At 38.1% G+C, this 24,286-nt stretch overlaps 1 protein-coding gene across 2 annotated transcripts in view; it reads left to right on the top strand.

The window, feature by feature from the left end:
* NIBAN1 (niban apoptosis regulator 1) overlaps nucleotides 1-24,286 on the top strand; it is a 150,930-nt gene that overhangs the window by 45,935 nt on the left and 80,709 nt on the right. For both annotated transcript variants that reach the window (XM_004372957.2, XM_023728122.1), the window contains exons 2-4: nucleotides 14,816-14,946; nucleotides 18,065-18,196; nucleotides 21,974-22,088. In XM_004372957.2, the coding sequence (XP_004373014.1) occupies nucleotides 14,816-14,946; nucleotides 18,065-18,196; nucleotides 21,974-22,088 (378 nt within the window). The remainder of the gene's footprint in view (nucleotides 1-14,815; nucleotides 14,947-18,064; nucleotides 18,197-21,973; nucleotides 22,089-24,286) is intronic.

The following is a 24,286-nucleotide window of genomic DNA, read 5'->3' as shown; positions in this document are numbered from 1 at the left end:
AATCTAATGTCACTTACGCACCCAGCTGTGTGTTTGGGCCTGTACTTGCTTTGTCTTGAGTTCCCTTAGTAATATCATGCAGTGCTTGTAACAACTTCATGTTGGTCACAGGCATAAATAGGGAAAAAGGAAATAAAGAAGGGATTTTTAAAAAAGAAAGCAGAAGAATGTGATGGGAAGGGAGAGAGAGAATAAAATAGATGCTTATTGTGGAGGATGGTGGAGTATGTTCACTTTTTTTGTTTACCTTTATGATATGCATTTTTTCATGTTAAATCTTTTCCACAAACATATGTTTAATGGTTGCATTCAATTTAAAATATACTATACTTAGTTTTTCTCTCAACTTACCGCTTTCTTTATTAGATCAGGAAACACATATCTTTTCGGTGACAGAAAAATTTTGTTTGCTTCAACTTTTATAATTTTAGGGTAGCATCTAAACTACCACATTTTATAACAAGATATGCAAGGTCAGTCTGTTGCATTTTAAATTTTAATATAATCAAAAGAAACCTGTTCTTATTTCACAGTTAAAATGTTTTCCTTAGATTATTATTTAATGATTTAAATACATTTTGATGGAAAACTGACATTTTATGCATACCTTCTATCTTCTTGGTTTCTCTTGATTTTCTTTCTTTTTTCCCTTAATTTCATCTTGAAATAGCCATAAAAGACTAACTGGATGTATTATGAGTCTTTGTGATAATCCACTTATGGCTTGTGGGTTTTACTCATCAATGCCCTTGTATTGCAGGCTTAAAACCACTTCCTCTTTAAAGTTTGCCTCATTTCCTGTCCATTCATTTCTCTGACTTTGGTTGGCAGGTCTTATTTATATAAAACCTTAACAGATGAGATGTATTTTTTTTTTTCTTTCTAGCCTGGGGTAAATGAATGACAAGACTTCTACGGGAAGTTGCTTTAATATGGAGACTATTGTTGTGTATGTGTGGTTTAAAAATTGTTTTATTTATTTATTTAGAGATTATTAAAGAGCCTGTGACTCACACCAAGCATTGTGTATTCAGATACATGCTATACTCATTACCTGGAATGTTTACAGGATTTCCCCCCTGGGGAGTTAATATGCAGCTGCTTTTTATTCCTCACCTGTTGCCATTCTCCAAATATAGACAAGTCCAAAGTGCCATAGATGCTCTTTATGGAAAGCAACAGAACAGATGACAAAGTTGTTCACACTTTTCTTCTTAAGAGTCTCTCTTTTAAAATTATTTCTAGAGTAAATTTGAGTCTGTTTTGTTCTTTCAATAAGTAGCAAAATTTGGATATTCAGACTGTTTAAACTTTATTCTTTTCTCCTTCACACTCAGTTGAATTAAATCAGCCAAGGATTTTTGTGCCATGTTAAGCACTATCTTAATCTGAATTTTCACCTCACACATTTATTTGTAAATGGGTAGTTTTGATGCTTTGCTCACAAAGGAACAATAAGCTTCGGGTTGGATGTGTAATACTGATGTACTTCATAGTAATGTAACAAAGCACGTTCTTGTTTTTGTTAGTTACAGCCCGGTTGGTTCCGACTTACGGCAACCTTGTGTATAACAGAACAAAACATTGCCCCGTTCTGCACCGTCTTTATGCTGTTTGGTATATTTGCCTCCAGTGTTGCGGCTGTTGTTTCAATCCATCCCATTGAGGGTTTCCCTCGTTTTTGCTGACCTTCTGCTTTATGAAACATGATATCCTATTCCAGCAACTGGTCTTGCCTGATGACGCATCCAAAGTAAGTGAGCCGAAGTCTCACCGTCCATGCTTGTAAGGAGTATTCTGGTTGTATTTCTTGTAAGACTGATTTGTTCATTCTTCTGACAAATATATTCAATATTCTTCACCAACACCACAATTCAAATTCATCAATTCTTCTTCGTCTTCCTCTTACATTGTCCAGCTTTCTCATGTATATATATATAAAATGTAATATAGGTGAACAAAGCAAGCTGCAGAATGACAGTTAATTTTGAAAACATACAGAACAATGTATATGCATATGTATGAATATGCATATGTATTGATACGTATGTATGTTGTAAGAGTCAAAAATGTTTTATAGGAGTAAACACCTTTAGTACAGTTGTGCCTTGAAATGTTGTGGAACAGCTAGAGAGGGCTTCAAATGTAGCTGTAGTTTTTTATTTAAATTTTGAGGTAAATATGATATAATGTTAAGATTTTATTTAGCTGGGTAGTGGGTATATACATTTTTGCTTTACTATTCTGTATGTTTGAAATAGTTCATAATTAAAGAAAACACAGACACAAAACCCTATTATTAGTGATCTGTAGCTTGGCATATAGCGTCTTTGGCTCATATAAAGTAGCATACATAACAGAGATCTCAGAAACTTTGTTAAACACATTTCAAATATCATGCAGATGACAGGGCTGGCCCATTGCAGTGCCTGTTAACCTTGATTTTGTGTAAAACAGATTTCTCATCACTGGATAAGAAAATTTTCTTAATTAGTGCATTTCCCAGGAAGCCTTATGGTATTAACCAGCAAAGATTGCGGCTTTAATTGAGATGGTGATGCCACTTAATTGGAACACCTGAATGGGATTAAAGGGTACTCATATAAGGTTGCCTAGTTTCCCTGGTGCCCAGAGCTCTGCTGGGTCTCTGCCTTCTTGCTGGAAACCTCTGCCAAATGGGATGAAGCTGAGCCAAATGCTTTTACTGTCCTTCATAAATCACTGAATGGGATATTTTAAATACAGACTCCATATATTACAGACAGAATTATGAAACACATTGTTATGCTGAATCTTCTGATAAATTTTAGAACTCATTGCATTGAAGCACTAGACATTTGCATTGTTTTTAACTTGTTATTTATCCAACAGTTTAATACATATTAAATGAAATAGAAAATTATGTTATCAATATTATGTTATGGTCTCAATAATGTATTTCAATTGATTATATCTTTTTACCCAAATTTAAAATCATTTCACAAGGCTTCTTGACAATATTTTTATTACCAAAGAGTACTTACATTCCTCCATTAAAAAAAGAGTACTGGATTCCTCCATAAAAATTGATGTAGCATTAATAAAGGGGACAACTTTGTTTAAGAATTGGCGCTGATTTTTTTGTTCATAAATTAAGGTGCTAATCAAAATTGGCCTCCATAATGTCTCAAAACAAACTTACTCTTGCTTTTATTAAGAAACATGACCTTCTACTTGGATTCTATGTGAAGTTCTATTACTAGTTTTGTGAACTTGGCTAGAAATTAATTAATCAATTAATTTATTGATCTGAAAATGGGGTGTGGGGGTGGAGATAACCATTATGACCCCATCAGCTCCAAAGGTCTTTCATCTTTGATCTTTTCATAATGTGTGGAATTTGGAATGTGATTGGCGTGTATGTGCCGCCATTCAGATAAGTTCAAGTTGCTTTCTTAGTGTACTGTGGAAGGTAGGCTCAGTTATTTACAGTTCTACTAGCGGTGATTCAGTAGTAGAATTCTCGCCTTCCATGAGGGAGACCCAGGTTCAATTGTGGGCCAATGCACCTCATGTGCAACCACCACCCGTCTGTCCGTGGAGGCTTGCAGGTTGCTATTATGGGGAGCAGGTTTCAGTGGAGCTTACAGACTAAGGCAGACTAGGAAGAAAGGCCTGATGATCTACTTCTGAAAATTAGCCAAGGAAAACCCTATGGATCACAAGATCTGATTCCATGTGCATTAGGTTGTCATGAGTTGGAGACTGATTTGAGGACAGCTAGCAACAACTTCCTAGTTAATCCCCTTGATGCATATAATGACTAATTAGCAAGTTTCACCTGTGAGGCATGGGCTCCAATTAGAGCTAATGTTGTGAAATCCAGCATATTCGTTAAGTGCCGTATGAGCACACTTAATTGAAGAGCAATTTCCATAGGAAAAAGAGATGACTTTAAAGAACCTGGCACTATGTGAATCTTGGAAGGATTTTTTTTTCGGTCTCTATTTTCAGAGCATGAAATATAATAGTTTTTGAATAATTTTTCACATATGTATATTACTCAGGAGCCTTTTGATTTAATAATTAACTGATCCAGTGACTGACAAAATTAGATTGCAAAAAAAAAGTAAAATTAGACTGTCCGACTGTCCTAGGTCAGCTTTTATTACTGGAGATGTTTGGGTTGTTATCAAGAAACCTGTTTTCTCACATAACATCATACTGTCAGAGAGAGAGTTGCCCGACCAAATCAAGTGGACAGCTGGTCACAGCCATTTTGACAGCTCTTAAATTCTTGTGAGAATAAATTAAACCAAAAAAACCAAACCCATTGCCATCGAGTCGATTCTGACCCGTAGAGACCCTATAAGACAGGGTAGAACTTCCCCTTAGGATTTCCAAGGAGCGGCTGGTGGATTCGAACTGCCGACCTTTTGGTTAGCAGCCGTATCCCTTAACCACTGCACCACCAGGGCTCCGAGGATAAGTTAGAACATGCTAAACTATTTTTTAAAATACATACCAAGATGATAAAGTATTCATTAGTGAAAAAATAGTTTAGAGGATAAGTTAGAACACGCTATTTTCTCACTAATGAGTACTTTATCATCTTGGTATGTATTTTTGAAATATCAGCTGGGCTACAGAAATGTTGAATAGCTTATGTTTTCCGCAGTCCCTCCCAAGCCCAGCAATGCCAGTTTTCATTTTCTAGCCAAGTTCACTTTTTATGGTTACCCATATCCCGAGACTAACAGAACACAAGCGTATCCAGTTCTCTAGAAATGCTTTAAAAAAAAAAAAATTAATGGCATAGCTTATTGAGAGAAAAGAAACAGAAAAGATAATAAAAAGCATTTCAAACAAATCTATTTCTGAGTGGCGAGAAGAAAAGTGGAGTGAAATAAGAAAAAGGAAAGGACATAGGAAAATAAAGAGAAACATGGAGGACACATCAGAGACGCTGTTGTGTTGGAAAGGGAATTATTAAAATTCCTAGGCTTGTTGCCTGGTTTATTTTTAAGTCTGGCCTGATTTATTTTAACGTGCATGGTGTGTTCATTTGCATGGTTGCAATCTACAAGCAAAGAATATGTTCAGTATTTTGGAGCAACCTAAGAGCCTCTGATAAAATATATGCAGAAAAAATTTAATGACCGTGATTAGACTCAAAAAGGGCAAAGGGAATTCTCATTATTTTGGTTTCTGAATTTCAGTTATATATTTTCTTCAATACCAAAAGAGGTTGTCTAATGGGCAAAAGCATTATTATCCATCCTGAATTCATAGTTCTTATGATGTTTTATGAAAAGGCAGCTGCGTCAGATTGGCTTATTTATTTTTCCCACTCTTCCCTCTCATTTTTGTAAAGAAGAAGATAGCCAATCTGTGGCTTCCTTGGGGGATATTAGACAGCTTAGAGAAGTGGCAAAATAAACAAGATTTATTCTCATCAGAGGTGTCATGAGAGAATTGGAAGCATGCTGTGAGGTAATGGCAAGATAATCTTGAATATCTCCAAGCACGTTTTCCAAATGAAATGGAAGAAAATGTAAAGTTAGCTTCCATCTAATTATGGCTAAAGACAGCTGTGTACATAAATGTACTGGCATAAATATTTTTCTAACAATTCTATTGATTTCTTGCTCTATTAAAAAAAAGAGGAGATCAGATGTTAAGGCCTTACAGTTCTAAAAAGCTGTTCTCTGGAATAGCTGGGTACTGTGAGGTTTTTATTATCCTGTAAAATAAAGTAGTAGAAATTGTAACTTGTACAAGTCATGGTGTGTCTTTCCCACTATTCTCGCTCTCTCTCTTTTTTAATTGTGGTGAAAATATGCATAACAAAACATACAACTCCACAATTTCTGCATTTACAATTCAGTAACATTATTTACATTCTTCAAATTGGGTAACCATTCTCACTTTTTCCAATCATTCCACTACTATTAACATAAACTCAGTGCCCTCTAAGCCCCATTAGTCTCTGTTAATGTCTCGTCCCACTTCTCCCTTATAATAAGTTAGTGCAGTTTGGGAACCTTAATTTATTTCAGTGGCTGTGGTCATATGTAGAAAATGTTGTTTTTGCTTCTACTTATCCCCTGGAGCTGGTGTCTGGCTCCTTACTGTTGTTAGTTGCATTCCAGCTCTTGGTGACCTGAGGTTGCCATGTGTGCAAAGTAGAACTACTCCATAGGGTATTCACTGGCTGTGACCCTTCAGAAGGAGATCACCAGGCTTGTCTTCTGAGGTGCTTTTGGGTGAGTTTGAACCGTTGACCTTTTGGCTAGTAATCGAGTGCTTAGCTGTTTGCACCTTCCAGTCTACCTGGTCCCTTACTATAGCATCTGTTAAGTACATGTGGATTTATGGAATGCCCTTGATTGGCTACACTTTGTGACAGTATTAAAGACATGGGGCCTGCTTTTAGAATAGGGTCTGAGAAAATCTCAGGGTCTCTTAACAGTCTGAGGGCAAGTACACTACAAGTTTAACTCACAGAGTTTTGGAGTGGTTTGGAAACCAGGAAACTGTTCTATTGTTTGTTCCTAAGCGCGCCTGCTTTCTGTCCAGATGCTTTCTGAGTCCTGGGGGGGCCTTGACATGACTTTGATATATTTAATATAAGCTCGTGGGAACGTGTTTGTGTGTTCCTCTCCTGTGGATTAATATCTGAAGTCTGTCACCGAGAATGGAAGTTGGTTTATATGTGTCTTCTTTTTAACTCAAGGTGGAGTTTCTGCAAGGTAGGATGCAGGGATTTGCTGGCATCAAGGCTGACTTCTTGATTTTTTCAAAAAATTCAGAAGAATTTTTTTTTTCTTCTCCTAGTAGTTTGTGCCTTCTCCTAGTAATCTGTTAAAAAAATCTATCACTCAAGCACCAGTAATAAGTGTGGCTAAAGAAAAAGCAGACCCTTTAGTTCAATTATGGAGCATCCAGTTTATCCCCATTCTCTGAGGCATTTACTAGAAGAAAAAGAGAGTCCTTGGGCGTTATTCTGTGTAATTAGATTTTTACACCTTTGTATTACGAATTGGGATTTCTGATTTCTTCACCTTAAGGTGTAAAGTGATGGTGTTTAGCAACCTGAGACTATAGCTGATGTTATAATTCATCAGGACTTTTAAACTTCTATAACTGAGAAGCTCGGGGGGAAAACAATGATGGATATTTTACAGAGTCACTTCTCCGGTTCTCCACCACCCGTTTGTCAGTTTGTTGTACTGTGGTGGCTTGCATGTTGTTATGATGTTGGAAGCTATGCCACCAGTATTTCAGATACTAGCAGGGTCACCCATGGTGGGCAGGTTTCAGTGGAGCTTCCAGACTAAGACACACTAGGAAGAAAGGTTTGGCAATCTACTTCCAAAAATTAGCCAATGAAAACTCTGTGAATCACAATAGAACATATAGTGCTAGAAGATCAGCCCCGTGGATTGGAACGAAACAACGGACCCAAGCAGGCTGAGGATGCTGAGGATGGCATGGGACCTGACAGCATTTCATTCTGTTGTACGTGGGGTTGCCATGATTTGGAGCTGACACGACAGCAACTAACAACAGTAGCAACAACCTCTGGTTCCCAAAGTCAGTCTTGCCCTGGATTTTTAACATCCTGTGCCAAATACCTGGTTAGTGCTCTCTGCCTCTGTGGACTTTCCCTAGTTCCCAGGAAATAGCCACCTTGTATTAAAATAAACCTACTTGTTAATTTCTGCATTTTTCTCCCTGTAGTAATGATAAAAATGTAACAGGTGAGAATCAGGATTTCTTTTTTGTAATGCCATAGGGAAAAACAAAGATGAAATGGTAAGTAAATAAAACTGGATACAAAATATAATAATCTCAACTTATTTTAAAAAATAATTGAAAAAAGTCTTGAAGGAAATATAGCAAAAATATTGTTTATTATATCTTTCTATACTTATGAGCTGGTTTTCTAAATGTAATTGAAACAAAAAGGAGTATGCGTATTTCAAAGATGATTTTGGATTAGCTCATAGGTGTGTTGACACTAGGAATGATAGGGGAACTGGGAATAAGTCACTATAAATAGTATCTCTCAAGGAAAAAAACTATGATAAAGAGTAGATTTGAGTTGAACTGCTGCAGGACTGGGAGGTTAACAAAGAACATTCCGGAATAAGAAAATATATAAATCTGTTAGTTCTTCAGACTTCATGTAAATTTAACCTAGATCCCTATATACTTTCCACGTTTCCAGACTGACCGGGGTGAATAAACAAAGGAAGACAGACATTTAAAAATAATCCCCCCAATAATTTCGTGGACTAAATTTGTCTAAAAACTTAAAAGGAATTAACCTGTAAGAGTCTGATTTTTTAAAACACATATGACTTGAGCTTTGAGAGTGTATATTTATAATAATAAATATTCAAGCTGGGAACCATATCTTTTCCCTTTCTTGGGGCACTGGCATGGGTTTCATTATAATGCTGCACTACAATTTGCTTTGCTCTTAGATATTTAAACAGCCAGTCTTTCATTCATTCAGAAGATATTTGCTGAGTATATAAATATACCCTTGGAGGAAAGATAAGATGTATTTAAACAGCTGTAGTAAAAGTAGTGCACAATTTTGGGAGAACACAAAAGAGGGTGAGATTGTAAACAGCTGGAGAGATCTGAAAAAGCTCTGTAAATTGGGATTGTAGCCTAGGTTTGAAGGGTCTAAAAGTGCACTTGCAGGGCATTTTGGGAGAGAAAGGAGAGGTTAAGTCATGGGCATATGCAGGGGACGGGGAAATACGGACAGTTGGGGCCAGATCAAGAGCCTTTGATGCTAGGCTAAGGAGTGACTAGGCAGTGGGGAACCATTGAAAGTTTTTACATGGTCTGGCAGCAACATGTAAGTGAAACTTTGTCAGGTCAGCACCCAGAGGACTGTGCCTCCGTGACTAAGGAGGTGTGTGTCTCTCATGGCTTTCAAGTTTCCTAATAGAATTAATGCCAAGATTTGGTCCTGAAGGATGGGTCCCTACTCTAACATCTGGGCCTTGGTAATTTACAGCTTTTGTCTTGAATGGGATTATGGTGCCAGCTTAGATTCAGCTGCTCTTGTTTTGCTCCATCTGCTTTGTACTCTAACCACTTCCCAGAATCCTCCTCTGCCACGCAAGCCAAACATTATGGATTGAATTGTGTCCCCCTAGAATGTGTATCAACTTGGCTAGGCCATGATTCCCAGTATTGTGTGGTTGTCCACCATTCTGTGATCCTATGTGATTATCCTGTGTGTTGTAAACCTAACCTCTATGATGTTAATGAGGCAGGATTAGAGGCAGTTATGTTAATGATGCAGGACTCAATCTACAGGATTTGGGTGTATCTTGAGTCAATCTCTTTTGAGTTACAGAAGAGAGAAGCTAGCAGAGAGGAGAGGGACCTCTTCCTAGAAGGAAGAGCTGGGAGTGGAGCGTGTCCTTTGGACCTGGGGTCCCTGTTCTGAGAAGTTCCTAGACCAGGGGACTGTTGATGACAAGGATCTTCCCCCAGAACCAACAGAGAGAGAAAGCCTTCCCCTTAGAGCTGGTGCCTTGAATTCAGACTTCTAGCCTCCTAGACTGTGAGAGAATAAATTGTTGTTTGCTAAAGTGATCCACCTGTGATATTTCTGTTACAGCAGCACTAGATAACTAAGACACCAAGCTTTGGCTTATTTCCCATAATCCTCCGGGATCTATGTTTCTAGCCCTGGGCATTCCCTTCACCTGCCCTGGCTTTGACTTTTTTTTTTTTTTTTTATTGTACTTTAGGTGAAGGCTTACAGAACAAATAGTTTCTCATGAAACAGTAGTACACATGTTGTTTTATGACATTGGTTAATAACCCTACAACATATCAACCCTCTAACTTCTCAACCCTTTTTTTTTTTGGTGAAAATACACATAGCCAAAGATACACCATTTCAAAAATTTTTACATACACAGTTCAGTGACATTGACTACGCTTTTCGAATTGTGCTGTTATTCTCACTTAAGATGAAGGCTTACAGAACAAAATAGTTTGTCATTTAACAGTTACTACACATGTTGCCCTATGACAATGGTTAACAATCTCACAACACATCAACAATATCCTTACTCAACCTTGGGTTCCCTATCACCAGCTTCCTTGTCCCCTTCTGCCTTCTGGCCCTTGTCACTGGACTCCTGTACCTTGTAAGTCTCATTTGGTTTTACGGGGCTGTCCAGTCCCAGGCTGAACAGTGGTAACTTTACCACTGAACTAAAAGGGTGTCTGGGGGCCATACTCTCGGGGTTTCTCCAGTCTCCTTTAGGCCACTAAATCTGGTCTTTTTTTTGTGAGTTAGAATTATGCTCTACATCCTTCTCCAGCTCTGTCCAGAACCCTCTGTTGTGATCCTGGTCAGAGCAGTCAGTGGTGGTAGCCGGGCACCATCTAGCTGTACTGGACTCAGTCTGGTGGAGGCCTTGGTAGCTGTGGACAATTAGTCCTCCGGACTAATCTTTTCCTTGTATCCTGTTCTCTTCATTCTCCCTTCCTGGCTTTGACTTTTGTTGTTGTTTTTGGCTTTGACTTTTTTGTTCCTGTTTTAGAGCTGCGAGCTAGTGAGATTTTTTGCCTTGCTATGATGCCAAGATAGAGCAGATTAAGAAACTTTTACAATGTTGTTGGAAGTTTTAATAAAGGCTTGATTGAAGCTGTGGAAGCTGGGATGGGGAAAAGGGGATGGATTCAAGAAATACTGTGGAATTAGAAGTGAAAAGATCTGATAATTGAATATGGGAATAGGGGAGAAGGAGTGAAATGATAGAGCTGAATTTTCGAGCCTGTATGGATTTAAATGGTTTTAAAAGAGCCAACAGATATTTTTCTTACTTTTATAGAGTTGAACTGAAGCTAAATTTTGTAGATAGAGCAGTCAAAAAGGCTTCTTTTAGCTTTAGTAATGATTACCCTAAAGGGGGTTCTGAGCAGCCCGATTAAGTGAATTGTACCAACAAATGCCTAGCAGAGGCTTCAATAAAATTAATTAAATTAAGTAAGATTAGAAGAAAAGTGCCTGTTCCAAAAATATCCTGTTGCTGTCGAGTTGATTCTGAGAAGCCCTTCCATTGGTTCTAGTCTATTATTGAGTAACCTCCTTGTAGTAGAAGGCTTGGCATTGCGTTTTACAAACAATTTAGGAAAGAAAATGTGATAACTAAATTTGGAGGGGAAATGAAGAAAACTCAGTACTTGAGAATTTTGAGAACTGTGTGAAAACAAGCTGGTCTCATTTGAGGTTATTTTATGCGGCGCCTGTGGGTTGATCCACTTATTTGAATATTTTCATGGTGGAATATTAACTAATTGTTATAACTGTCAAAAGTTGTTGAGCGACTAGTTGTCAGGCATTGTTCTGGGCATTTTTGCCTGCAGACTATCTCATTTAATCTTTACAGTAGCCCTATGATATAGGTATCTCATCCCCATTTTATAGGTTAGAAAATCAAGGCTTAGAGAAAAAGACTCAATGTAACACAGCTAGTAACTCCTGCTTTTCTCTTCAGCTCATTAATGCTAATGTTTTTTATTTAGTTGGCTTCTATCAGTGCTTTGAACCAGTTTGTTCCAGTTCAAACCGCTACTGAGAATTTGCATTTGCACCCCAGATATACTGAATTAGAATCTACAGTTTAACAAGACCCTCAGGTGATTCTTATGTATAAAAAATTCTGAGAACCACTGCTGTACTAGTGGTTCTCAGAATTGATCCCTAACCAGCAGCATTAGCATCGCCTGGGAACTTGCTAGAAATGCAAATTTTCAGCAGGAGTTTGAACCAAAACGAACCGATTTGAAGCTCTCCTTTATAGCCATAATTTTATATAATCATTACAACAACCCTATAAGCTTGCTACTCTTGTTATCTTCATTTTACACGTGCGCATGAAAGGGAAATAACTCAAATGAGACCCCACAGCTGGTAGGTAGAAGAGATGGGACTTGAACCCATGTCTGTCTCACTCCAGAGTCCGTGTTCCTAATCACAGTGGTATTTTGCCCTAACACAATTTGCTCTAATTTGCTCTAATTCTCAAAGTCCCTACTTAAGGTGCTTCCTTATTTCATTTTAAAACCTGTTGCCTTTGAGTTGATTCCAACTCATAGTGACCCTGTAGGACAGACTAGAACTACCCCATAGGGTTTCCAAAACTAATCTTTAGGAAAGCAGATTGCCACATCTTTCTTCTGCAGAATGGCTGGTAGTTTCAAACTGCCAACCTTTAGGTTAGCTTAGCCACTGTGCCACCAGGGCTCCTTAAGATGAAATCCAGATGCCTTTTGAGAATAGCTTTGGGTTATTTTCCTAAAGAGCTAATAATGTTATTGGCTATTTTATTCATATTCGACCTGATCGTTGGGTTAGTTACCCAAGAAAGCTGTGATCTCTTCTTTTGTAACTACTGCCTGGTGGATGATGTACTGATGGTACCATATGCAGATATTCAAATTACAGAAGCATATTTCTCATCCTTGGGGGGGAGTAGTGACATCCTAGCACCTCAGTAGAAGCAGGGTGTTCTGGAGGAGGCTTGGTGATGTGGCAGGAAATCTTGTTTCAAAGGTTTGTAGAGCTCATGATAAAAGGATATGCAACTCCTTTCATTTCAATCCAAGTGTTTGTAAGAGTGCAAAAATTAGCATCAGAAATTAACAGGTTACTCTTTTTATGGACGAAACAGTGTTTACTTGGCTCTAAAGGGCAAATTTTGTTAACCATTTATGTGTTTCAATGAGGTGAGACTCATTTTCATTGTGGGAATTTTCAAAGATGTTCTACTTTTATGTAAGAAAATTATAAACAAGGATATAGAATTTTACTACTTATGCATTATATAAAAGCTAGTAAAAATAATAACCAATTAGATGGTTGTAAAGCCTGAATATATTAAAGTATTATACAAATACTGATTAATAGTAATATCATAAACTCACAAGCAAGTAAAAGCATGCCTGATTCAAATTATAGGAACTTCCATATGCATTTCTACAGAACCTGTTATTAGTGGGTCTCAAAGTGCCTTACAAGTTATAATTTTTAAAGCCCATAAATACAACCAGTAAATGGCATTTTACTGAGGGAATAACCAAGAATTCCTTTTTACCTCATGCATATCATGAGACCTAAATACTCGAGCAAAAGTAGAAATCCCATATAGAGTATTTTTACACTATGGGAGTTTTTGGCTATGAATCCATAGGCCTAGAAGCTGGCAGCTGTGGATTCATAGTTCATGTATTGAGTGTCTCAAGCTATATAATTAAAACTCTTCAGTTATTTTTGAAATTCTACATGCATAATAGCTCTAAACAAATCTTGCCAGTATGTTGTATTTTAATATTTCTCTGTTGACTATAATACCAAATTTGAAAAACAAAAATTATGCCTAGTACACATGAAAGTATTTTAATATTTTGGAATGTAATAGCAGGTTTATTTTTCTTCAAGCTAATGTCTTATTCTGAGGACTAACAGCTTGTAAGCAGCCAGTGGAAACTATTTATTTCTATGCTCTACAGAAAGTACTTCAAATGCAATGAGGATTTCAGATCTGCTTCAGAATGCTCGTTTGCCCTTTCTCCCCTATTTCTCCTTCTCCTTTCTTTCCTTTGCAACTCTCTCACTCTCCAAAGTAAGCACTGATTGGAGAAGCTCAAGAATATTTCCAGTGCCTATTGCTCCAATCCTCAAGCTCTCTCCACATGGTTGATCCACTGCCACCACCAAGTGCCTTCAAGTTGATTCCAACACATTGTGACCCTATGTGTGTCAGAGTAGAATTGTGCTCATAGGGTTTTCAATGGCTGACTTTTTGGAAGTAGATTGCCAGGCCTTTCTTCCAAGCACCTCTGGGTAGATTCAAACCGTGGACCTTTTAATTAGCAACTGAGCATGTTAACTGTTTGCATCAACCAGGAACTCCACACATACTCAGCTTTATTTTCTTCTGGTGCTAAGAGACTATATTGCAATTGGTGGTCACTATTGTGAGGTAGCTGTACTTCTGTGATTATACTTCATTGTCAAGCAGATTCGAAGAAAGGTGTGGACCGATGAGCACCTTCCTTTACAGTTAGGGTCACTGGAACCTGGAGAGAATGAGTGACTTGACTGATGTCATATAGCTAGTGTCTGTCTTACAACTAGAATTGGAATCAGAACCCAAGTCTCCAGGTTCTTAAACTGGAGCTCTTGCCTTTCACACTAGTTATGCAATGGTTTGACTCACAAACCTTCTTTAAAACAGAAACAGAAGCAGAACTAGAAAGAAACAGTATTGATTTCATCTAGGGTTGTGAATTGGCAAGATTCATTCTTTCAGGGATCTGAAGGAATATGAAATGATGAGCGTACAGGGTTGAAATGGCACACCCTGAGATCATTGTGAAGGGGGGAAGTTGAATGACTGGAGTTAGAAGGGAATGAAGAGCAAATTGAGGTGGAGAAGAGGGTGAGGTAAAGTGGTAGTCTTAGAAGGATTCGAAGGTTGGTTGAGTTTATGGTCATGGCAATGGGTTGTTGATATAAATGAAGAAAAAGACTACTGTTTACTGGATGGGTGGAGCTTCGGGACTTTGAAGTATCTCAGGATGATGCTAAGGGCGGGGGGAGGGAGAGGTAAAGGTGTGTGCAACATGTGTTAGTTCTCAGGGAATGTGGACTAATAACAAATCCCTAGGGAATAGTGGTGTTAGGGAGACCTGAGGGTGATGTTTATAAAAAAGATGTGTATCTATGTTATAAGAGATGCTACATTTCAAAATTCTAACTTTCTGCCCCCCACCTCCCACACAGGGAAAACTGAGGCTACTATCAAAAACTTCAGTCCCTACTACAGTCGCCAGTACTCTGTGGCTTTCTGCAATCATGTACGAAGTGACGTAGAACAGCAAAGAGATCTACAGTCACAATTTTTGAAGACCAAGGTAACCTGAGGACATTTGGTGTACATATTTCTCCCACTGAGGAAAGCTTTATAACTCATAATATTTCTGAAATAAATAATAATTTGAGTGGCAGCTTTAAAAAAATCTGCTCTGTAATAATGTTATATTCAAAAAACTCTACTGGCCTGAAAGTTAGAACATATGATTTCTTGTTGAAGTGTAATCCATATAAAAAGAAAACTGTCATGATTCCAATTTTATTAAGTGTTTTCTTCACAATGGTGCTTTAATATTGGGAAATTTGACTTGTAGTGAAGTTTAGAGGAATAATGGTCATAATTTCAGTTCTTTGTACTAGGGACATTTTCATTTTGGTCATTGATTAAATATGATTTTCTCTTCTAATCCCCTAAATTCATTCTTTCTCCTATGCCCCATTATAATCATTATCCACGACTTCAGCACATATTTATTGAGAACCTACTATTTGCCAGACCTTACTTTAAGGACAAGGAGGCCTGGTGGCACAGTGGTTAAATGCTTGGCTGCTAACCTAAAGGTTGGCAGTTTGAACCCACCAGCAGCTCCATGGGAGAAAGACATGGCAGTCTGCTTCCCTAAAGATTACAGCTTTGGAAACCCTATGGGGTAGTTCTACTCTGTCCTATAGGGAGGGTCTCTGTGAGTTGCAATTGACTTGATGACAACAGGTTTGGTTTTTTTTTTTTTTTTTTTTTTGGTGTTCTAAGGACTAGGGGAACACGACGAAATTGTTTGCCTTCCTGGAGTTTATGTTTAAATGTAGGAGACAGATAATAAACAAATAAATAAATATATAATATAGTATCAGGTAATGCTACAAAAAATAATAAAGCAGGAGTCTTATTTTAAATAAGGTGATCAGGAAGCCCTTTTTGTGGAGATGATTTTTGCAGAAAGTGGAGTGAAGTAAGAGAGCAGGCTATGTTAGTAGTATGGGAAGAATATTCCAGGCAGACGGACAGCCACGCAAAGACCCTGTGGCAATAAGAAGCATGGCTAGAAGCTAGCGTGCTGAAAGCAGTGTGAGCAAGGGAATGATACGAAATGACTGCAGAGAGGTAGGCAGGGGCCAGATCATGTAGGACCTATGAGCTACTATGAAGGCTTGGATTTTGTTTTCAGTGTGATGGGAAGTAATCATTAGAGGGCATTGAATACAGAGTGACATAATTGTAAATGGCCTTTCTGGCCTCTCTGTGGAGAATAGACTGTGGGGAAGGGCAAGAGAAGAAACAGGAGACTGGGGAGGAGGATATGGTAGCAGTCCAGGTGAGAGATGATGCTACTTTGGACTAGGGTGATGATAGTGGTAGGAGTTACAGGAGGCTGTCCAAGTCAGGAAGTATTTGAGGTAGAGCTAACAGAACTTGCTGATGAATTGGGAATGAGATAATAGAAGAGAGAAATCAGTGATGACTTCTTGGGTGTTAGCCTGAGCAAATGTGTGGATGGAGTTGCGTTTTACTCAGAAGGAGGAGTTAGGGGTGGGTAGGAATCATGAGTTCACTTTTGGACATGTTAAGTTTGAGATGCTTGTTTGACATACACCATGGAAGTATGAAATAGGCAGCCAACTGGTCTGGAACTACGTAGAGAGGTCAAGGCTAGAGATAGAAATTTGAGAGTTGTCAGCTTATAACTGTTACTTAAAGCCCTAGGACATAACCTAGAGTTTAAATAGAGAAGAAAAGTTCCACAAACAAGTCCTGGCCCCTCCACAATTTGGAGATCAGAAAGAGAAGTATCCAGCAAGATAGGCTGAGAATAGCTTGTAGAGTAGGAGAAAAACTAGTAAAGGGTAATGTGCCCAAAAGCAAATAAGGAGCTATTTCAAGAAGGAGGGAGTGATCAGTGAGTCAAATACCACAGAAAGGTTGAATAAGATTTAGTAGCTTGAGCATGTAGGGATAACTGATTGTTACCCCTATAAAACAGTGGTTCTCAAACATTGGGGAGCCTGTTAAAAATGCAAATTCTGGGCCACATTCCCACAGATTTGGATATAGTAAATCTCAGGTAGGGCACACTTTTTTTTTTTTTCTTTTGGTTTTAACGAAGAGAAGTTTATTTCCTCACAGTCAAAGAAGGCTAAAAGTCCAAATTCAGGGTGTCAGCTCCAGGGTAGGGCACACTTTTAACAAGTGTTTATCAGTTGATTTTAGTGGCCCAGATTTAAGAAAGGCTCCACATAGGAACTATAAAGATCAGTTTATACCATGAGATTTCAGCCTCATTTAAATAGAAGAGTGAAGCCCCGTCGTACCTTTTAATGAGGCAAAAAAGAAGACTCTCTCATTGCCCATCATGGCAGAACACTAAGCACTAGAATTTGGAAGGGAATTCATTTCATCCCTTAGACAGTTCTTAAAAGAGATTGGCATATCTGTCTTCTCTGTATGGTTTATAAAATTTTTTCATGAAAGTAGAAAAATAAGTTTCTAAAAGTACTATGGTTTTTTAATAAAAGAAAAACAGATGTAAATTCGGTAACAGTAGCAAGAAAAAACAGGAGGCCTATTCCCATATTTTGAAGCAATGTGCGACGTGGACAATGAGGCAGAGTAGGAATTATCCCTTATGCAGTTAACCCAATGGAAGGCATAATTAGGAGTCTAACCGAAACTGTCCTACAGCACATATGTCACCAGGGTGAATGAAGAATTCTCAACCTTTTAAATAGAAGAGGTAAAACTGAGGTGTGCTGGCCTGATGCCAGCTTGCTCTTTAACCAAATAACACGTTCCCCTTGAGAAGCATGGTGATGGATTAAGTACTTATAGCGTGATTCCCGTGGTTTTTGGATTTGGGAAAACCATTAAACACTGACTCTTGAGGCTGAACCTGAAGGTGTGATGAATAGGAGGATAACCTCTTAATTCTCCTATTTTTCCAGGAATTAACACTGAGGCACGTTCAGGGTGTAAGGGTGGATGTCTACAACTTGAGCTTTCTTGCTCCACTTCCTCTCTCCCACAGTTTATCAAGCACTTATTAAGTGCCGAGTGTGTCCAAGGCATAACCCTAATCCAACAACCAGTTGTGTCACCCAGGGCCTCCCTGGATAGACTTAGTTATTTTTTTGTTGTGATTGTTAATTATAGTATTGTTTTTTAAGCCACCATTGGAGCCTGGAACTGTCTTGTATGAAGCAGAGCTATCACAGTTTGCTGAAGACATAAAGAAATGGAAGGACAGATACATTGTGGTTAAAAATGATTTTGCTGTGGAGAGCTATGAGAACAAAGAGGTAAGACATTTCCTTGTTACCATGTCGTTGTTGTTGTTAGCCGTCAAGTTGGTTCTGACTCATAGCGACCCTATATACCACAGAACGAAACACTGCCGGGTCCTGTACCATGCTCACAGTCATTGTTATGCTTGAGCCCATTGTTGCACGACTGTGTCAATCCATCTCTTGGAGGGTCTTCCTCTTTTGCAATGATCTGTACTTTACCAAGTATGACGCTTCCCAGGGACTGCTGTCTCCTGATAACATGTCCAAAGTACGTAAGACGTAGTCTCATCATCCTTGCTTCTAAACAAGGTTCTTGGTTCTAAGCATGGTTCTTGCCATATTCTTAAACACTGGCTGGGTTGATTGATTCATTCAAAAGTATTCACTCATTCAGATACTCATTTTGGTTAACAAATATTTGTTGAGTACCTACTGTATGCCACTTACTATACTAAGTTCTAGGTATATAGTAGTAGATCAGACAGATGCTTGCAATCTAGCGGGCAAGATAGACTTTGAACAAGTAATTGCAAGTGACGGTGAAAATGGATGGTTGTACTGAGTGACCAGTGTTTGGGGCGGGACCCTTTCCAAAGATCATTCGTTTAGCCTCGAGGTCTTTCTCAGTCATTGCCCTGATATCTCTCTCTGCTCTGTGGGCCTCATGTCTTCACACTTTTAAGTCTTGTACATGACAGGTAGGTGGGGGGTTATTTCATAAGGGTATGATTGAATCTGCCTGGGTTCTTAGAAAATCAGAACATTTCACAAACTTTTATTCCACTTACCCTTATGGATTTTATTTTGTCTTATAAGTTTTCTTGTGGTAAAATATATATGATAGAACATTTGCCATTGTGACCATTTTTAAGTATACATTTCAGTGACATTAATCACTTTCACCATATTGTACAACCATCGTCATCACTCTCCATTTTCAAATGTTTTTTGTTGACTTTAACAGAAACTCAGTACCCCTTAAGTAATAACTTCCCTTTCCTCCCTTCCACTAGCCCCTGGTAACCACTGATAAACTTTTGTCTCTGTGCATCAGCCTATTCTAGATATTTCATACAAGTGGGGTCATACAATATGTGTCCTTTTGTGTCTGACTTATTTCACTTAACATAATGTTTTCAAGGTTCATACATGTCATAGCATGTATCAGGACTTCAGGCTGAATAATATTCCATTGTACGGATCTATCACGTTTTGTTTATTCGTTCATCTGTTGATTGACCTGTGGGTTGTTTCCACCTTATGGATTTTTTTCCTGGTTATCTCATCATATTTCTTGTCTGTAAAAATGTGGAGAAAATGAGATAATGTACATAAAGTACCTAGCACTGGGGAGGACTTCTGCTTTTATTAGTTCTCATTTCTTATGCCATATAGGGAAGTAGTGTGGTATAATGGAAAGAAAATTGGACAGTTAATTAGGAAAACTAAAGTTTAGGTTAAATTGTGCCACTAGCTAGAAGTGAACTCATGAACAAGTCACTTATTGTCTCTGGGCCTCAGTTAAACCAGGAGGTTAGTGTGGATGATCCCAACGGTTCCTTCCAGATATATTGTATACATTTTTAGTCTACATCGATTCTCGTGCTCCCTTTGAAATGAATACCATAGTTACTATTTATCAGTTAAAGGTAGTGTCAGATTTAAAACTGCTGTCTTGATTCCAAGTTCAGGAGTTGTCAGGACAACCTTCACAGAGTACTCTGAACAGTACCACTGATGCTAAACTATTAGGAAGTGGCTCAGGCTGACACACCAACGTTTTTCCTTCCCATCTCTCATGGAAAACAGAAATAAAATGCAGTACAAACTTGTTCCACAGACTGCTAGGCAATGCCCAAGTAACATTTTGGGTAGTCTTATTCTTCTTAATATTCATTAAACTAGTATTTTCTCTGCCTGTCTATATTAAGATTTTATTCAACACTTGATTTGCATTCAGAAGCAAATTATTAACACACTATGAATAATAATAGTAACAAATCACCTTATATTCTGTATGGTACCTTACAGTATTCTTTCAGGGTAGCTTGAGGAGTGGTAATGTTGTATAATGGTTATTATTATGGGCTTTTAATCACAGCTTTACCAGTTGCTAGATATGTGTCTTTGGAAAAGTCAGAAATCTCTTTGGGCCTCAGTTTTCTCATCCCTAAGATGGTGAGCATGATCCCGTTATCATGGTGTAGCTGTGAGGATTAAATAAATGGATTAAAGCATTTAGCCCACAGCCTCCCCCACCCCCACCCCCCACCCAAAAAAAAAACCCTGTTGCCCTCAAGTAGATTCTGACTCATAGAGACCCTACAGGACAGAGTAAAATTGCCCCATAGGGTTTTCGAGGAGCAGCTGGTGGATTCGAACTGCGTACCTATAAATTACCTATTACGTTATTGAGAGGCCAATTTTGGCTGGTAATAAAGCAGGAAAGGGGAAACATTCTCATTTGATAATCATTTCCTGTTTTCTGTACACTCCCAATGGGGGCTGGATAAGCCTGGGTATGAATCTTGGTTATGTTGCCTACTCACCACTGAATCAATGGCAAGTTACCTAACCTCTTTGAGCTTCATTTTTCTCATTTGTAAAGTGAAGACGATAATATCTATTTCATATTGTTGTCGAAGATTAATACAATGTTTATAAAAGCTTAGATTAGGGCCTGTTATAACTCATAATACGGTTCAGATCTGAGGTCAGTCTGAAGCAAACTGTTTCTAAACTTTCTTAAAATCACACAACTTTAGGTTTTTCTTTATTATAATCTGGATCCCTGATGTGCTTAAGCAGTGGATTAATGGTTCTTACAATAAGTATGAAAATAAGCTTCTTAGATACACATGTTTGTTTTGTTTGGGTTTCCATTACTGTCTTATTGATGCAGAATATATGTTGCTGTTGTTCTGATTTTATTGCCTCGATCAACATTATTTTGATTATTTCCAAGAGTACACTCTAGATTTTGTATTCCACAGTTTCTTGGTTTCAGTTCTCAGTCTGCCTTTAGGTTGCTAATCTCGAAATTGTGCCTTGACTTAAGGCCCCCATCAGAAGCACATACTTGCATTTTATCTTATCTGCCCATGTCCTTGTTGGTATATCTGCTTAACAGACTGCTTAGCAATGCACTGGGCCTCTTACATTGTCCAAACAATGCAGCTTCTTGTCTGCTGGCCAGAATTTGTTCTGATGTGACCATATTGCACCTCCATCCCAGATCATTTTATTGCAAAACAATCTCACATCTGGTGGCAATATTTTATTATGGCAACATTTTTTAAGTTTTTGACAAAAATCCACGGCAACCATAATCACAGTTACATGTTCTGCAGTCTCGTGAGTCACCATACATGGCCCACACCAGTCACCAAGCATTCCGTGTAGTAAGTGTGGCGTACATCATCACCCTTGGGTAATTATCAGAATGATTCAGGCATTAAAGTCAGAAATGCTAAGTGCCATGTGGAATATCTAGAAGTTACTAGAATTATGTGTTCCCCATTTGAGAAAAATACCCATAGTAAATCCCCCTGAGATTAGGGACTATGATCTACCACACTGTGACCTTCACACAAAAGTACTGAAGGGCTACCTTGCAAGTAGCAGGAAGGCAAAACATACCTGAATAAATAGTTCTAACTCAGTGACATAATGTGGGGATTACTATCTTTGGGTGTTTGTGTCTGAGTCTGTCTATTTTTAATATTCCTGATATCTCCGAAAAAGCCAAATGAGGAAAAAAATAATTCGTTTATGCCTTTCCCTCCCTAGGCCTACCAGAAAGGAGCTGCTCCTAAAAGCCGAATCCTTCCAGCTGGTGGGAAGGTGTTGACCTCAGAAGAGGAATACAATTCATTATCTGATCGGCATTTCCTGGACCCTGTTGGTGAGTGACTGAGCTTTTTTTTTTAAGTCAAAATTTCTAAACATGCTTTGTTTGGCTAGACAAGTGGTTCTCACCAGGGGTGTTGGGAAGGGAGTGGATTTCGCCCTCCGGGGACATTTGGCAATGTCTGGAGACAATTTTGGTTGTCACAACCTGGGGTGGGGGTGAATGGGTGGTGAGAGGTCTACAGGCCTCTAGTGGGTAGAGGCCAGGGATGCTACTAAACATCCTGCAATGCACAGGACAGCCTCCACAATGGAGAATTGTCCACCGAGGTTGAGAAACCGTGGGATAGACCCACAAGTTTCACAGACAAATAGAAGATGTTGTTTCTTTAAATAAGGGCAACATTGTACCACTACTATTATTTTAAATCATGTTCAATAATACACAAGTCAGTTACTGTGTTTCTGTGCATAGAAAATGTGCAATTGGCCAGGTACCTTGGCTCTTTTGGAATATATTGCAGGCTTTGATAACACCACACAGGGCAGCAGAGATAAATAAGTGGGGCTCAGTCCGTGACACGTCCAGTCCTATCTTTCTTTAAGCAAGCTTGGACTTGTCACGGAATACTAACTTTCTAATTTTAGGGTGATATGCAATAAAATATAAACTGAGAAAATACTATAAACAAGTGTTATAATAGCTCATAGCTACTGTATAAAAAAATTACATTAATTAGCATATACATAAATAATAGCTCAATGTTGTCATGGAAAGAACGGTGAACTGAGAATTGGTTGACTAGATTTTTATCTGATTCTAACTGTGCTGTTTATCAACTGTTTTACCTGAATGGGCTGCTGAAACTCTCTGGGTTTTGTTTCTCTTACTCTAAAATGGGCCCTTGAACTTGAAAATCTGTAAGGATCTTTGTAGCTCTCACATTCTTTGATTCTCATTCATTTCACTTTTTCCATGTAGAGAAAGTAATGGATATAATATATAGACCAAATAGGGCATTTTGTAAAGATTTATTAACTGTAGATAATGTAATAACCCCACCTGGCTGTGTGTAAATCATACTGTGCAGTGATTGCTTGGTGTCTTGAAGAGAGCCTTAATTGTCATTAGTGGCTATGATCTTTTCATTTAGAATTTATGGAGAAAATAATCATTTTATCAATTGTTATTTCGGTGCAGAAATGCTTAACATAGTGTTTTCAATAACATGGTTATAGGATTAGTACATGGACCATAAAGCTATATTAACAAAATATTACTAAGTAATTCAAGCTAAAACAACAGTTTGTATCTGTTATACACATTATTATATTTTCTAATTTGAATTCTACTCATATGTTGTCTTGGCTGTGGAGCTGCAGCTAGAAATGGGAATACCAGCATGTTCACTCCTCCTCAGAATCTCTCCAAAAGAACTTTCCAGTAAAATCAGTCAGAACAGACAATATATTTATTGATTTATTGATGAAATCACGTCAGAAGGAATGAAAAGGAATAGAAGCACAAGGCCTGTGTGACTAATACCCATTGGCCTAGGGCTTTCGATTAGGGCATTTCAATGACTTTTTTTATTGCATGATATCGCCTTCTGAGTTTTAAAAATAGGATATTCTACAGTAGATCGTTTGTGATATTCTTGTAACTCAACTCAGAAAAAATGCAAGCTGAGAACATCTGGAAAATTGCTGGCAAAGGTTAAGTAAGAGATAACTAGAGGCCAGCTGGAGTGGATTTTACAGGACTTGCTGCAGCGTTTAAATGCAAAGGGTCAGTGTTGCTTTCAGTTTGTAAAAAAGAATGGTGACATCTTGGAAAGGGCAGGGAGAATTGTTTCCCAAAACCATGTTAATCAAGAAGACTCACTGTGTGATACTATTTCGATTGGATAGACTAAGGGGAAGAATTAGCCTCGCTTGAAAAAAAGCAGTAGAGATTATGAATAAATATATCTTCTTTATAGAGTGTTTGCTAAGATGAGATATCAAAATGGCCCCATGTTTTGCTATTTTGCTAAAGTGATATTTTGGCATTTTATTAGTTAGAATCGGGTTTGCTGCACCCAACAGAAATTTCACATTAAACACATAAGGTTTTATTATTTCATAAAAAATAGTTGGGTATCGAATAAGTAAAAAGCACTACTGAAGAAGAAGAATAAAGTTGGAGGACTCACACTACCTGACTTCAGAACCTACTATACAGCTACAGTAGTCAAAACAGCCTGGTACTGG

This window comes from Trichechus manatus, unplaced genomic scaffold (assembly GCF_000243295.1).
Source record: "Trichechus manatus latirostris isolate Lorelei unplaced genomic scaffold, TriManLat1.0 scaffold00021, whole genome shotgun sequence".
Lineage (NCBI taxonomy): Eukaryota > Metazoa > Chordata > Mammalia > Sirenia > Trichechidae > Trichechus > Trichechus manatus.
The sequence above is the reverse complement of the archived record's forward strand: the minus strand, read 5'-3'. Positions and strand labels throughout refer to the sequence as shown.